This window comes from Gallinula chloropus (assembly GCF_964237585.1).
Source record: "Gallinula chloropus genome assembly, chromosome: 2".
Lineage (NCBI taxonomy): Eukaryota > Metazoa > Chordata > Aves > Gruiformes > Rallidae > Gallinula > Gallinula chloropus.
The window spans coordinates 44,295,932-44,313,128 of record NC_140086.1 but is presented as its reverse complement, the minus strand read 5'-3'; the positions used below and the strand labels follow the sequence as shown (position 1 = coordinate 44,313,128).

Here is a 17,197-nt window from a genome sequence, read left to right as displayed (position 1 = left end):
CATATATTCAGAAGTGTAACTAGAAGAATTATCAACGCTACCTGATCAATTTGAATTCTTCAGCTTTTCTGTCACTTGTTCAGATGATCAAAATATTATAACCAACAGCAGCCAAACAGGGGTATCCAGACAGGAGTCTTGCTGCATTTAAACAGTTTATTAGAGAAATGAAACGAGTTGTTGAGAAAAAGCTACAGCATTCCACTGAATTTAAATGATTACCTGCAGTGTCCAGTATACACTTTCCTTGTCTGATCTGCAGTGTTAAAGAATTATCTCTTTGATATGCATCAGCTATTTAATTTTAGTTTCTGAAGTCACACAGTGTTGGTCAAGGTTCCATGGAGCTTGTGTATGGAATTTTTATAGCTTTATATGGAAACTTAATAGTCTGAGTTGACCTTTTAGCATGATCTTTTTAATATGTCAGGTATTTATAAAACAGGAAAACCATCAATTTATCTGTGTTCAGTGGTTGACCTTCGATGTGGTTGAAAGAAAAGCATTTCTGCAAGTATTGTTAAGATTATATGCTAGAACAGATGAAATTTTCTTCTGACCTGATCTGTTATGACATGTCTATAGGCAAAATGCGTTCCAAGTAATTGCTGTGGATGGGGTTTGCAGTGGAATAATTCAGTGTCTCTCTGCTGAAGACTGTATTGACTGGCTACAAGCAATAGCAAGTAACATTTCCAACCTCACAAAGCACAATGTAAGTATGGATCCAAGTAAGCCAGAAGGTTTCCCAATCATATTTGATTATAACTGTCATAAAAGCCTAATGGGTTCACACACAGAATTATCTGCATATAAACAATGCTTGAGGCTGTATAAGAGAAGTCAACTCAAGTTTGTCATCAAATCAGACTTTGTGAGAAACCAGTGAATGGGAAAATATTCTCCCCTACAGTCATAGAGTTCACTTCATCTGAGTTATTTGCTTCTTAGCAATACCAGCTAGCATTAGAAGCAAAGACCAAACGCATAGGAGAAAGCCAGGTGTGATGGGTGAGCCCATACAAAAATAAAAAACTGTGCACTTTCTTGTTAGCTTGAGAAAGTACATTTATATTGAGACTGGTATGATCAGTTCTGAATTAAGTACTAGGTCTCTTTAGGTATCATTTAATATTTGGAGAACAGCGAGGTGCTTTTGTGACATAGATACAGATGTTTATTATCAGCAAAGATTACATGATTTATGCTTCATGCACTGTACTTTATGATCTGGTCTTGTGTGATAGAGATCTCTATTGAAGCAAGAGAAATGTTATGCAAAAAACTTGTTAAAATGCTAGTAAGTTCCAGTTGAAAGGTCTTCTGGACCTGCCTAGAATGTATTTTGCATTTGATAGATGACATATTTTTTTCTGTAGAAGTCTATATAATGCCTTTTATATTTTTCCTGAAAAAATAGAGCATGTGGGTAACTCCATTGTTTTGAGTTGAGTTAAAGCAGGGAAGCCCTTGAGGACTTAATTTATTTTCTCTGATTTCCTTAAATCTGCTTTAGCTTACTAAACCTGCCACTGAATTTGCTTTTGTTTCAAATACAGGGAATACATTGAAAGAAGTTGTATTTCTTAGAGATTTATATTCAAGATGCAAAACTATGTTCCATCTGGCAGCAATATGTAAAAGTCATTGTATTATAAAAGTGTGACAGACATGAATTCATCTACCATCTGCACACTTCCATGCAATACAAGCCAACTTTATGGCTATTTATTCATCCCTACAATGCTGTTGCTGTATAGAACCTTCCTTGTCTCACTAGGCATCCTGACAAATGAGGGTGCTGACTTCCTCATTGGTTCAAACTATTAATAACTTTTTCTACCTAAAGTACTGTGTTTACTTATAATGATAGATGCACCTAAATTTTGTCTGAAAATTTCTGTGTAGCTCTGGTGAGACTATAATTATGGTTGCTTAGTGTAACTTAAATTTTGGTAGTGCACTGTTATATATTTTCAGCCAAAACCATGGTATCTATAATATAGTTTCTTTTAATTTCTGTTCAATTGTCAGTTGCCAGAAAGAATTAGGTGTTTGACAGCATATGTGATAAGTGAATGTAAGAAATATTAGAAATGTGTGTGTATGTGTGTAAAAAAAACAAACAAAAACAAAAAAAAACCCAACAAAAAACCCAAAAAGCAAACAAACAAAAAAACCCTTCAAAAAACCCCAAACCCTTAACTGTTGTTTGGAACAATAATTAGATGTGATTAGAAGTTCCTATATTTTCTTTCTTTGCAAGATGGTTATTGACACATACATACTGTTGATGTTAGCATCTTCTGAGAAAAAATGGCTTACTGTGGCATCTAGTACTGAAGAAACGAAGAGGATATAGGACTTTATTTGAACTTCCAGACAAATTGTCTTGATTTTTAGTTTCACTCAATTTTCTATTTCTGTCTAAGGGGAAATAATGTGTCATTGAAGTACCATGTAGCTCAAAAATGTTAACTTACATTTGCTTTCTCACATCTATCTTTTGAAAAAGGAAGCAGATGAAAACAAAGACTATAAAAACTAAATTGTTTCTGAAGGCATTTCTTTGCCTTCATGTCTTAAGGATCACTCTTTGGACATTCTGCTTTATGATTTACTTTTGACATCTATTTTATGATGAGATTAATTCCCTCTGGACATGTCAGTCTCCTTTGACTGGAAAGGGACCCTGAGGTGGTGAATTCAGACTTCAGTACTGAAGGATATGTGTATATCCTGTCACTGGTGTCTTTGAGGGTTTCTCTGATTAAATCTACCAAAGAAATGTCTGGATATTTTGACAAAAACCATGCTTGTCTCAAACAGAAAATCTGAAGTATTTTACTTTTTCACACACAAGCTGGCTGAAAACAATAACTTGATGGTGCAAACCTCATAAAAGTTTATGGGAAAAACATGGCTTGCTTTCCTTCCCATATATATCTTATAGTTGTGGCTCCAAAATCTTGTATTTTAGTTGGTTCAATTTATTTTTTCTAATGATAAAATCAGAATATATTTTATCATGATCTAAAGTGCTCATCTCTGACAAAGGTGGTGTGACGATTGCAGAATTACCTTTGTAGGCAGTACCAAAGAGCAAGAAGACAGCAAAAAGACAGGTGGGGAAACAAAACCAAAATGTCTTTACATCCTCATCGTTGAAATGCATTTTTTTATAACAACGTACATAATGGAGGCTAGAAGATGGTGTCTACAGGCAAACACATTTTGCCTGCAGTGGATAGACTGTCAGTCATTGTACAGTGTGAGATAGAGCTTGTGTTGTTAAGCAACAAGATAATGACAGTTTTAATGCAGAGATATAGAAAATGATATTTTATTACAGAAGAAATTTAAAAAAACAGCCAGGATGCTGACTGATGTAGCATTTTCATTTCAAATTTTCATCAAAAGACAGACTTCACGTATACACTTTGTATTCAGTAAGTTAGAACTTGTGTCCTTCAATGTTTGTATCAATATCATTGTTGTACCTCTAATTTACATGCCTTTAGCTCCCCAGAAACCATGGGAGAATAAGAGGTAAAATACATCACTTCAGAATTACAAAACATATGAATTGACTTGTATATTGATATGAAACCAAAATGCAAAGTGAACCGAAGTACAAAGTGAATTAATATCGCACTGTAATTGATGATGTGATGAATCCAAAATGGGCATTAATTTCTGAAGATTGATTCCTCTTTGGCTTCAGTCACTTGAACAAAAAAAAGGGGCAAATCCCAAGCACAAACACAGGCTGAGTGGAGAATGGATTTAGGGCAGCCTATCAGAGGACTTGGGGGGTGTTGCTGGAAGAAAAGCTCAGTGGGAGGCAGCAGTGTGCACTCACAGCCCAGAAAGCCAGTCATATTCTGGGCTGCATCAAAAACAGTGTGACCAATGTAGGTCAGGGGAGGTGATTTTGCCCTTCTACTCCACTCTTGTGAAACCCCAGCTGGAGTACTGTGTCCAGCTCTGGGGTCCCCAGTACATGAAGGAGATGGAACTGTTGGAGCTTGTCCAGAGGAAAGCCACAAAAATGATCAAAGGGCTGGAACACCTCTCCTATGAGAACAGGCTGAGAGTTTGGCTTGTTCACCCTGGAGAAGAAAGGGCTCTGGGGAGTCCTTATTGTGGCCTGTGGAAAAGATGAAGAGGGACTGTTGACAAGAGCATGTAATGCTAGGACAAGGGGTAATAACCTTAAGCTGAAGCAGGGTAGATTCAGATTAGGTATAAGGGAGAAATTCTTTACTATGGGTGTGATGAGACACTGGCATAGGCTGCCCAGTGTAGCTGTAGATGCCCTCTTCCTGGCAGTGTTCAAGGCCAGGTTGGATGAGTCTTTGGTCTAGTGGAAGGTGTTCCTGCCCATGGCAGTGGGGATTGGAACTAGATGATCTTTGATGTCCCTTCTGACCCAAACCAGTTGATGTGATATTAAACCTGAAGTTTAGTCCAAGCATTCATGAAAATGTGATGAAACCTGGATATGTTAAATGAAACCTAGACTTTGGAACTCTTAATTCCTCAATGGATTCATGAGGTAGAAAAGTTTTACCTCTTTCTGCCAGTTTGGGTGGCAGGTCAAAGATAATTAGGAGGGGAAGATAATAAGCTGCTGCATCTATCTTTCTTACTCATGGTTCATATAGGAATCTTAATTTCTGCTGTTCTGTTTCAGCTGTGAATTATTTGCCTTTCCATGAACTTTTAAACTGTATTAACTTATGTTGTAATTAATACTGATTTATTTTCTTTACTATCTATTTCTTTTAAGTAATTTTGTGATGGCAGTATCAGGTTACAGCTCTTGAAAAAGCAATGCTCTTGAAGAGTTGAAGAAAGTACTCCACTATCATGTGGCCTGTAAATATCCAGCTCTTGCCAATGGCTAATTGGTGCAATTTTCAAGGGACTTGAAGGCAAAATTTTTAATGGCTTTAACTGATGAGGTTTTACCCAAGGTCCTTTTCAACGTTTGTTCAGTTGAAAATTGCTTGGGTGTCACAGTGGTCTATTCAAGTGCTGCCAAAATAAATTTAGAAAGAAACAAAGGTGAAAGCAGAAGCTTCAGGTCTTCATAACGAATAAATAATAAAGATGCGGTTAGCATCTTCTAGGATATAGTTTAGTAGCGTCTTTGGGGATTTATTTTCCTGACTCAGTATTTGTCACTCTTGCCCACTGCTATCTCTGTGGCCGATATTTATTTAGTGCATGCAGTGATACTTCTTCTTCCTTCCCTCTTCCATCATTTCCTTGGGAGACACTGCAGCAATTGCACGTTTATGCTTCTTACCTTGAAGCCCTTGACAGAAAAGAAATAACATGAACTTCATCAGACAGGGATGACAGGCAGCTGAGGTAAGGTTGCCAAGCAGGAGGTGACAAAAAGTTAGTTTTAAATTTATCTTGAGAATTCCCATAAGATCTTTCGAGATTTAGTTCATGGTAACTTTGCTTTATCATGATACATTTTCTTGGTAAAATAAGGTATTTTTGACATTAACAAGGCACTTACCTTGATGGTAGAAGCATGGCAGCAGCATCTATGCAGTAGGATTAAGAGGTGTGTAAACTAATTGAGTTTGGCACAATGTATGTGTTTTCCTGAACTTAAGCCATTATTTTGAATACAGGTCAAAAGTACAATTGAAATCATGGCTTTGGTCACACATTTTAAAATGTAGTGCCTATTCAAAGAAACTGCTACTAAAAGAACGAATACATTTGTCCTCATTTTCACTGGAGAAAAGAGAACCAGTAATACTTTGTTGTTAAAGTATGGGTAATTGTTTAGGAGTTCTGCAACTCATGAGGTACAGGGAGAAGAAAAAAGGTAGAAAGCAGGGCAAAAAAGCAATTAGAATAATGCAATCTGTTCCACTTGTGGGAAGAACAAAATATAACAGGGGCTGCATTCAGTGTTTAGTAAGTTATTGAAATAAATTAGTAGTACGTGTCTCATTTCTCTCATGTATGCTGCCTCCAGTAAGAACATACTGTGGAATGTTATATTACATGAATAAATCAGTGTCACTAACATGAAGTGAACAGATTTCACATTTCAATCTCGTAGCTGAAATACCATGGCAGACCATCATGATGCTCTGATGTTAGTCATTTTTGGAGTTTTCAGGGATTTTATGCTCTGAGATGCCCTGTTAATTGTTTATTAAAATATTTACATTTTTGTTGGTTACTAATCTATGCATATTTGGAGCAAATCCAAAAAGATTGACATTAGTATCAAACCTCATACAGCAGTATATTCTGTAGTGCAGCAAAACGCAAATACTGTCTATGATTTAGAAGTTGAAAACCTTGTGAAATGAAGACCAAAACAACAGAAGATGATAGGAAGTCTTTGAAATATTATCAAATGAATAGCTTCTTATATAGAATTTAATTTTCCCAAGGCAAAACTACTCAAATTTGCTGTTACTAAATACAGGTATGTTCTGCTGCTTTTATGCAGTATTAGGCATCCAGTTTACAAAGTTCTGACACATCAGTATTTTTCTTCTGCATCCTGTTCTAGACCTTGTTAAGGTAAGCCTATACAGGTAGGCATCCCTGTACTGATAGTTAGGTCTCTGTAGTAACATTTAAAACTCTGAACTGGATATGCTTGTAGCACTGCTGCCTGACACCACACTCCCCACTATGACGCCTCCCTCCCACCTACACCCCTCTTAAGGTACATAGATCTAATTCAGTAAATGGAATCAGTGTAGCTTCAAAATTACGTTAATCAAATCTCTTCTATTTTTTTCCTCCCTTTTTTAACATGGGATATTACCAGCTTGCTATTTAAAACCACATCTGTTTCAATGTCACTTATCAAGTGTTACATATGGCCTTGTCTTGTATTACACTTTGGGCAACTTGCTACATGTCTTATTTTATGAACTTGCTGCTTTTACCTTGTTGACTGAAGAATTGTGGGATATTTTATATCTTCTTGGGTCTACTAATTTAGCTGCAAAAGAAAAGCTAATTCTTGCTAAATAGTACTGCTATTGCTCCAGTGTGTTTTATAACTTACCTGAGTTTTTAAAGAGTGATGTCTAACGTGCCAGGTCGAGTGCAAGCAAATATTTTTCTTCAAGAAATACTTCTTCAAGAATAGTTACCTTGTCTAGAAAATTGGTAGTAAGAAACTTATGTCTTCATAATTGGAGCATTTGTTATGACACATTCTGATTATGGTGACAGCACTCATCATTAAGACATGCAGACTTGATTTGGAATACACATTGTAAACCTCAGTCATGATAGCTTTTCAAATGATTGTTTGGTACAGAAAGGCAATTTTATCCAAAATGTTACATCTATTAGTAATCTTTCCAGTTTTGCTGTACACAAGTCTTAATGGTCAATAATAGCTAATGAAAATATTACCATCTGCATTATTATACAGTAGCACTATACAGCTCTAAAATAGTGTCCTTAGAAACAATAAAGTTGAAAACACTTTTTAAATATTCTTTGAACAGGGGAACTATAGTTTAGCTGTTGAATGCAAGCATCAAAGAAAGCCACAGTATTCCAGAGAATTTTTTTGCAGTATAACAGCAAAACTTCAGCGTATTCAACATGTTCTTTAATACACGTAAGATTTATATTAAGCTCTAAGTCTTCTGCATTCCATTATTATTAAAGGCTTAAGTTGACACTCTATAATAAACTCTCTAATTTGTTTAGTGTATCAGACAGTTTGGAGGGATGTCATACTTGCTCTCAACATCACTCCTGGGTGAAAGGTAACAAGTAACCTGTAATTAAAAAAGCCCACCATTCACCACCCCCCAAAAAAACCACCCAGAACTAAAACACACTCAAAGAAGTCTATTGATTCAAAGAGGCAAACAAAAGACAACAAAAATAAAGGAAGTATGAGCAGTCTGAGAATGCAAGTAAGCTGCTTGGGTTTTTTGCAGAGAGGTAGCACATGAAAAATAAGGTACTGATTATAAGCTGCCCTTTCCTGCCAAAATGCCAAGCTGCCCTTTCAGTAGCAGTTGGAGACTTCCAGCTACTTTAACTTAGTTTTTGTTGTCAGTAAACTGCTCAATACTGGACAATTGGTTTATTTTAAGTGAAAGTGTGTTGAAAGTGGCTGTTGAATCAGAAACTTCTGTTGATAAAAAGGCAACTGGGAGGCTAGACAATAATGATCTTTCCTTTTGTATCCCTCCTCTTTGCTGTCTTAACGATATTCGTGTTTGGGTTTTTTTAATTTCTATTTTAAAGCAAGGTTAGTTTTTCACATACCTTTCCTCTTCCTCACCTTTAAAATTTATTAAAGATGGTTGCATCAGATGTTTTGCCTTTCTTCCACAACCAATTAAATAAAAAGCACTCAGAAGTGTAAAACACCTCAGGGAGTATATTATTAGTAGGGCAATGTGTTGAAAGCACTTCTATTTTGTTGTCTTCATAAAGTGCTGTAGACATCCAGTGCATTCAAGTAGTGCACAGCTTGTATTTGCCTGAGGAAGAGAAGGGACTTGGAGGAAGAGGCAGAGGGCTGGGGGATATGACAGGAATTACAGTCATTCCAGAACAGTTTCAAGAGGTTGGAGCAAACAAGCCCAGCTGTTGAGAAGACAGACAAAACAAGAGGTGATCACTAGGCAGAATGTGCTGCAGAGGAAATGAGACCCCAGTCCTTTGGATTTGCCATTTCTCTGCCAGTATCATGAAACTGAGACAAGTTATCTCCTAAAAACATACTGTGTAGTTAAGTGGCAGGTATCTGTGGGGAGAGTCTGAGAAGTCTGAAATTATAGTCATGCTGATTGCTTGTGTGGGCATCAGCATGATTGCAGGGTTATTTTGGGGTTTTTTTGAGTTTATTTCAGAAAATAAGGTAGTTGCATATGACACATTTCAAAGACTCATTGAGGCCATGAAGTCAAGCCTGAGGAATTAAGAATGAAGTATCTTGTTTCATTCTCATTTCCCAATGCATGGTACTCTGTGACTTATTTACCAAAGAATACTGATTTCCTTTGGACATTTTTACCTTTTTGAGCTGTTTATAATGACCACATAAGTTTCTGCCTTTTTTTTTTCTAATATTTTCAAAATGTTTTTTGAAAACAATTAAAGGTTGACAAAAAGTGTTTTCCTAATTGTTCCAACCAGGAACTGTAGCATGTTGAAGCAGGAAAAATTTCTTTACTGCATATATGTAGTCACTTTGAAACAAATCTGGTCTTAACTTAGAAAGTAACATAAAGCACCTCTTCTATTGACTGCTGTGCAGTTACCTGATTTTCTACCCATTATATCATTTCAGGTTATGAACAGCTATTGTTCATGAATTAAAATATTATATTTTCTTGATTTAATTTAGGAACTTGCTTGCAAAGAGTGGATAAAAATAGTTTTGTTGGGAAATGTAGCTGCCTTAAACATGAGGATCATTTTGCTTTTCTGTATTTGTCCTTTTTACTTAATACAAACAACTTTGAACTTTTCTAATAAATGAAGCAAGATGCAGTGTTCTTTATAGAATTCTGAATTTTATCAGGTTTATTTCACCCTGGGGAAAGAACAGTGTAAGATCATAAAATTAAACCCTATAGTTAGGACTAAGGGAGAAAAAGAAGTAAAATAACCTTATGTGTGCCTGGATTTGTACATACACATGGAGGTATGGATACAGAAAATGAGATTTAATAGGTGTTAAATGTTAAGAAGGAAAAATATTTTAAAGCTATGCAAAATGCATAAAGCAATTTTTTTGCTCCTTCATTTCCTTCTGAAATCAAACCTGTGATCTTTTGCTCTATGGAATAATATCTAAGAAGATATTAATCACAAATATTTCATAGATATTAAAATGACTGTACCTTTTTATATTTGATGCAGGTAACCAATTCTTTATTCTACAGTTTTGTTTTTTAATGAGTCAGTTATCAGTTATGCCTGGGTAGTCTGTCAAGAGAGCACTTTATGACTAAAATGTACATACTGGGTTCTTAAATTCTATTTTGATATGAGATATCCTGTGATAGGGAAGGTAGTCACTAATTTTTAGATATAAAGAATGAGAAAATCATAAAACTGCTGGGAAGGAGGCAACCAGGTAGTTAAAGAATGCCTGTTCATCTCACCTGTGAGTACTTAATGTTCAGTATCATAAAATACAACATAAAATGCAACCGAGAAAGAGCTTGATGCCCATTAATCCTTACACTTACCTTTAGCTGTATTAGCAGAATGATGAAGTAAGGTCAACGCAAATACACAATTTAGCTCTTTAATACAATAAATTCCAGTTTTATTCATGAGGCTACTTCTTAAATGTCAAAGACAAATTTTATTTAAATTTTGAATTATTAATGAGTATTCTACTAGTCCTCCAGTGTCATGCACTGAAACCTCATATGTAGATCAGGGAAAGTCACTTGCTACCCCCCTGTGTCAATAATGCACTGACTATTTAAATAGGATAAAGCGATCTTTTTTAAATCAGAGGTAGATTCTAATATGTTGAAATAATCTGTGCAGAACTGATTTCTTTACATGTTTTGTAGGCTTCCTGCTTGTACAGACAAGGATTCTTAATAAAAAAAAGCAGAGTAAAATAATGTATGTCCAGATTCCAAAAATGTTTATAAGTCTATCAGTGAATGATTGTGCAAACTTATGGCAGTTTTCTCCAGGGAAGAGTCTGTTACCTGCCTAGCAGAAAATATTGTTTTCATTGTGTTTATATCCTAAGGTAATCTTGTAAGGTAATAAAAAGGATGAAAACCTTTCTATGGTGTGTCAACATGCTGTGGCTTCTCACATAATTCAGCCGATTTAATGCTGTCAGAGGAGTTTTAGCAGTTGTTCTTTTCCGGTATCTGATTTCCAAAGAACCAGACTTCTTTTTGTGTCTATTTGTTTTGGTAAAAAAGTAGCTAAAATAAGTGGTCTCATAAAAATGTTTGGTATTTTTCACCAAGAAGGCAAAATTCTTTCTCCCCAAATTCCCTATACAGTCAAGAAAACGTTTTAACACTTAAAGTGAACTAGGCCTCCTAGCATATAGGCACTTTTGTCCAATTAACTGTATTAAGAATGCAGTCACCTCCAGAGGGTAATGAAATCTCCTTGAACTAAGCACTTAACCTCTCCTACTTGTAACAGGAAATGGCAAGAGGGAACTTTAGTGTAACGGCCTACAGGTAGGAAAAGTCACCTTGACATGAGAGACAGGAGCACTCATGCTACTCAGCCTGTGGGGCTGATGCCATTTGGCTCACACCTGGCCACAGGTTGTCCAGAGGCAGAGCAGAGGTGAAACTTTGCTCCTCCTTCTGGAGGCTGTTCTCTGTTATGCATTGAGCCAGGTGTAAAATTCATGACAGTGCTGTTTAGCAGGAGGCAGGGCTGTCATCCATCCCTTCCGGGAGGATTCATTCAGTTAGAGTATTGATATGTAGGTACTTAGCTCGTGATCCTGAGCACCCATATCATGAGTAAATACTCTGGTGTAGTCTGATGGCCAAATTGAACAGGGACACTTCACTCCTTATACTACTGTGCAGGTTTTCCTTTTTTAGTCCAACTCAGTTTGTTAATCTCATAAATAGTGCAATCCCCCAAGCAGTTGTTTTAGCATAACTAAAAGGTTGGGAACACTGGGTGGATACACAGGCAGGAAGAGAAAAGTCAGCAAACTGCTGCAGCCAAGTTTGCAGTGAAAAACATCAGCAAAAGCAAGTCTCATATAGATGTCCTCTGAGCAACTGGGGATTTTCTCTGTTACCCTTCTCCCATTTTCTGCTGCCTTAGATCTTTCTTTGCAATCCACAGAAGTTTTAAAAACTAGCAAGAATGTCTCTCCTGATGTGAGATCAAATTAAAATCCATGCTTCTTGAGATACTCTCAAGTGTCCCCTCCCATTTTGGAGTGCTGAGGCTTCTTAATTTGTGGCATAATAGTACTGCAAAACTTGCCCATATGCCTTTTGGTGAGCTATTTCTTCACTGGAATACCAAACTACAGCTGCTGTGTAGATTTAGGAAAAAGCTCCTTACTCTTCTGCTCAGAAAGAAGAAAATATTCCTTTTCTCATGTGTGTATTTTGAGAAAGATAAACTGAAGATTCCCATTCATGGAATAGGAGGGAGTTAGTTAAACATTATGGAAACAAACTCATCAAATAATCTAAACTCTCTCCAGAAGGGAGATTAAATGAAAATTTTAATCCACAAAACCTTTAGGAACTTGATTTTATTGGAAAATATACATGAAATTATGAATATCATTTTAATCAGGACCACTCATCAAGAAAGGAACTGGCATTCAGATACCTGTTACTCTGTTTCAGATTCCCTTTTTGCCATACAAATGTTACTAGTTACTCAGTGAAGTATTCTGAGGGGTTGCAAAGATTTTTCTCCTCTTAAGTTTTCCTGAGAGAGTCTGTATATCTGAAAAGAAACTCTTGAAGTTTATTACTGTAAGAGGAGTAATGGAAATGCAAATATGAAGCAAATCTTGAAGGACATTAACTTTATTATAAATATCATACAGATGTTTGGGCTTTCAGCAGTGAGGAGTACCACATCATACTTTTATGATGTGCTTGTTAGAGGCAGTGAGTATATTATTTTTTTACAACTTGTTTTGTCCTTAGCCAGGCAGGAAAAATACAGGCTTCCCATACACTTAAATTTTAATAGTGTGTGCATTCTATTTAAATGCTTCCTCATTTTGCAAGAGTAGCAATATTGATTTTAAAAGCAAGATTTTCTACATCATAAATAGGGTGTTTCACAAGAAGCAGTATGTCCTTGGACTGACACAGCCCCTATGTAGTTGTGGAGCTAAATATTATTTTTCAGTTCCTCTTTGATAAATTATAGTCTATATGCATGTTTCACATCAGAATTATTTCCTTTTGCACCAGATTAGCATAAATGGATCTTGATATTGCTGTATAAATATAATCTATAAATTTTAAAAAAAATATAGTAAACAAAATTCTAAAAGGGTCTTTACGAGCTGTTTTAAGCAGATAATTTTTAAAATTATTTGCCTAACAAGATTGTATACTTCTCCTGACTACTTTTGCTGCAGTCATATGGAGATTAGCACATTTATTTACCAAACACTAACCATAAATAACATTTTCATCTCAATTTAATGAGCAGAAGTCAGGAAAATATAGTATCCAATTCAAATAAAAAACCCAGGGACCGTTCTTTTTCATAGAAACTAGAACTCTTTAGAAGCTTGCAGATGGTTCTACCAGTAAATTAAGTTGCAATTTATATAGCCTGATAGGTTACAGGCCAAACCCAGCATAAAGCAATTATAGTTGTCTGACCTCTGTTTAGTCTGCTAATCCAAAGCCCACTTCACCTTACCTCTGTAAATTTATAGAACAAATCACAGCAAATCGCAGCTCATTCATTTTATGCTTTTTTTTTTTTTTAACCTTGAAGACAGACTCACAGATGCTTCCCACTTGCTCCCAATTATAATACTGTTCATTCTTTATGGAAGGGTGACTTAAAAGTCAGTTTGCCTCTTGACCAAGTAATGAGCAATAACTAAAAAATTAAAAAATGCAACTGGATGCATTACTGCCTTTGACATGGTCCCCCACCACATCCTTATCTCTGTATTGGAGAGATGTGGATTTGACATGTGGACCATCCAGTGGATAAGGAACTTGTTAAAAGGATACAGACAAAGGGTGGAGGTCAGTGCGGCTGTGTCCAGATGGAGACCAGTAACAAGCGGTGTTCCCCAGGGGTCTGTCTTGGGACCAGTGCTCTTCAAAATCTTTATCCAATTGCATTGATGATGGAATTCAGTGCACCCTCAGCAAGTTTGCGGATGACACCAAGCTGAGTGGTGTGATTGATGCAATAGAAGGACAGGAAGCCATCCAAAAGGATCCAAAGGTGAACAGGCTCCAAAGGTGAACCCTGGTAAATCTAATGAGATTCAACACTGCAAAGTATCCTGGGCTCCATCAGAAGAAGGGGGGCTAGCAGGGACAGAGAGGTGATTGTGCCTTTCTACTCTGCCCTTGTGAGGCCTCATCTGGAGTACTATGTCCAGATACAGGGTCCCCAATACAAGAAAGACATGAAAATGTTGGAAAGGGTTCAGAAGAGGGCCATGAAGATGATTAGAGGGCTGGAGCAGCCTCCCTCTATGAAGAGAGGCTGGGGGAGCTGGGCTTGTTCAGCCTAGAGAAGAGAAGGCTGGGGGAGGACCTCATTGCAGCCTTCCAGTACCTGAAGGAAGCATATAAACAGGAGGGGAATCAACTGTTTAAAAGGATAGACAATGGCAGGACAAGGGGGAATGGACTAAAGCTAAAGGAGGGAAGGTTTAGATTAGGTATTAGGAGGAAGTTTTTTACAGAAAGAGTGGTGAGGTGCTGGAACAGGCTGCCCAGAGAGGTGGGGGATGCCCCATCATCCCTGGAGGTGTTGAAGGCCAGGTTGGCTGGGGCCCTGGGCAACCTTGTGTAGATCCAGGCCTGGAGGTTGGTGGCCCTGCCTGTGGCAGTGGGGTTGGAACTCTATGATCCTTGGGGTCCCTTCCAACCCAGACCATTCTATGATTCCATTACTAGTCTGTGTAACTTCACTGGCCACGTTGTTTTTATCTGATCAGAACTGTAGCTCTGATGCATGTGGGTGTTTTCTGTTTTATATTTGAATAGATAAACAACCTTTAGCTTCAGAAACATTAACATTTCAGCTAAAAAAATATTCTTACATCTCTGTATATTAGTGTATTTTCTCCTAAGCATTAGAGGACAGGAAAGGTTAATATTCATAATGAGATTATCTTTAACAGCACCACCCTTCATCAGTTTATCATCAGCATTTAAGCAGTCATTTATATTGTTTGTCTCTGTTGCTCTCTTTACTACTGTTATTTAAGTAGTATTTCTTGCAGAGTACAGGGGAGCTTACCAATACAGTGTTACCAGTACTGAAGATCTTCTTTAGTATTTAGATATGTGCATATTGAAATATCAAAAATCAATAGATAGTTATATTTCCAGTAAGATAGATATTCTAGTATTCCACTGGGGAAAAAAAGCAAGCATTGTAAGGAACATGGCTAAACAACGGACTCTTCAGTTATCTAAAACAAAAGAAAGACAGCAGAGTAATATTTGTTACTAACAGCAGGCTCAGGAATTGTTGCATAACCATGAAAAACCAGAAAGGTGGTAGAATTAGATGGTGTTTCCTCAGCTGGGAAGCAGTAAGAATGAAAAAAATAGTGTTGACATACACCACTGGTAACAGAGAGGCAAAGAAAAGAATTGGTTCACTACATATTGAAAAGAAGTGGTAGATGACAATATAGTCAAAGTATTGAATGCTCTTTTGAGTTAGAATTTACTCAAAGGATCAATTGTAAACAGGTGATGGTCACTGTTTATAAGTGTGACACAATGATAATGTCAGCATGTGTTAAAGAGCATACGGGAGACTTGTACACTAGTGAGAAGAGCTTTAGATATACATACTTTCTCTATAATTCTAACTGTGTCCTAATTACATTACTAGTAAACTACAAAAGATTGAAATTCTGGTTTAAATCTAAATGCGTTTGCTGAGTACAGAAATTTTCTAGATGAAATAATGGCAAAGTAGAAATAAATATATTTTGTCTTGCTTAGAACACCCAATGAATATGGTTTCAGGGTACATAAAACTTCATATAGCTCTGACTTTATTTCTTTACTAATTTTTTCAGTCATGATCAGCTCAAAACTAAATCTTTTGCAAGTTGTGTTGTATATTTGAATACTCACCTCATTACTGTTAAGAAAGTTAGCACTAATAGTGAAAGAGTAACTTAATATTTGACATAGGAATTGCTCCCTTCATACATCTTTGCATGGTTTTTTTCTTCTAGGCCTTTGAGCTTATGCTCTCACAGCACCATATACTTTATAAACGTATTATTCAGTTACTCAGTTGTGTTGTTCAGTTCTAAATTCTCCACACAATTCACTGCTTTTAAGTGCTAATAATATCAAGTTTATGCAGTTAATTCCCACGTTGTGACAATATATAATAGTGTAACTACATATAGTTTTACTCAGTACACGTCATCTGGTTTTGCTACAGCTTGACATATGCTTTTCACTTGTAAATAACAGCTTTTGTGTTGTTCTACTCATGCACTGTCTTCATAGTTCATTATTCCTTTGGTGAATAATGTGTTTCCTGATTTTTTTTTTAAACTATAGTGCGGTACTAATTTTCTGAGCATATGCATGCAGTGCCTTTCTTAGGAAAGATAACGAGAATTTTACTATCAACTAGAGAAGGCATTGTAAAAAATAATCTGTTTCATTTATTCAGATATTTTTCAATTTTTTTCCCCCTTTTTTATTTAAATTTGGACAGGCATGTTGATATCTTAAAAAAGTGAAATGGTATTTGCATTTATTACTTTAGGACATTATGTTTTCCTTTGGACTATAAGAATTATTGATTCAACAAAAATCTATACTTTTGACTAGTCTCTTACTGTTAAAATGCAATTAGACATTGAGTTGCTGTTCTGAAATCTATAGATAAAAATGCATTTTCAATGAAAGATCTTAAGAACGTTTCTTGAACTTTATATCCCATATGATAACTTTCACTCATGCAGAAAAATGTAATTTTTAAATGGATTTGAAATTTGGTTTACCTTTTTTCCTCTTTTGAAAAAAATTTTTCAAAGATGGTGTTTAGCCTAGTACAACAGTGAAATTCAATAAAAGTTTATAGTTTTCTCATAGACTAGTCTGAAACGGACATTAAAGTGAAAGTGGTCTTTAAATTTACTTGGAGTATCATCAGTGCTTTAGTTACTCTTAATGCCAAGAAATGGGTAGTTCACTAGAAGAAAATTCTGTTAATTCTTAATTATTCAAAACTCTTCCTGTTTAAGGATTACAAGATCATATCTAAGGCAAGAAAAATATACCATCTGTTGCTACTATGTCAATTTAACGTTGAAACTGAAATAGTCCTCAAATGTAGTTCAGTATTTAACACACCTCTTAAAAGTCTGAGCTTGAAAATTAATCAGTTTCTACAAATAATTATACTCTATTCTTTTTGGTACTTTGACATATTCTACCTCTTGGCCTACCTTTTAGCCATGGTCCCACAGATACACAATCTTTTACAT

At 36.1% G+C, this 17,197-nt stretch overlaps 1 protein-coding gene across 1 annotated transcript in view; it reads left to right on the top strand.

Annotated features, from left to right (window-relative positions):
• Positions 1-17,197, top strand: part of SNTG1 (syntrophin gamma 1) — a gene marked incomplete at both ends in the record, with an annotated part of 157,243 nt that overhangs the window by 58,201 nt on the left and 81,845 nt on the right. Inside the window, one exon of the mRNA XM_084260606.1 lies at positions 586-715. Coding sequence (XP_084116732.1) covers positions 586-715 — 130 coding nt within the window. The remainder of the gene's footprint in view (positions 1-585; positions 716-17,197) is intronic.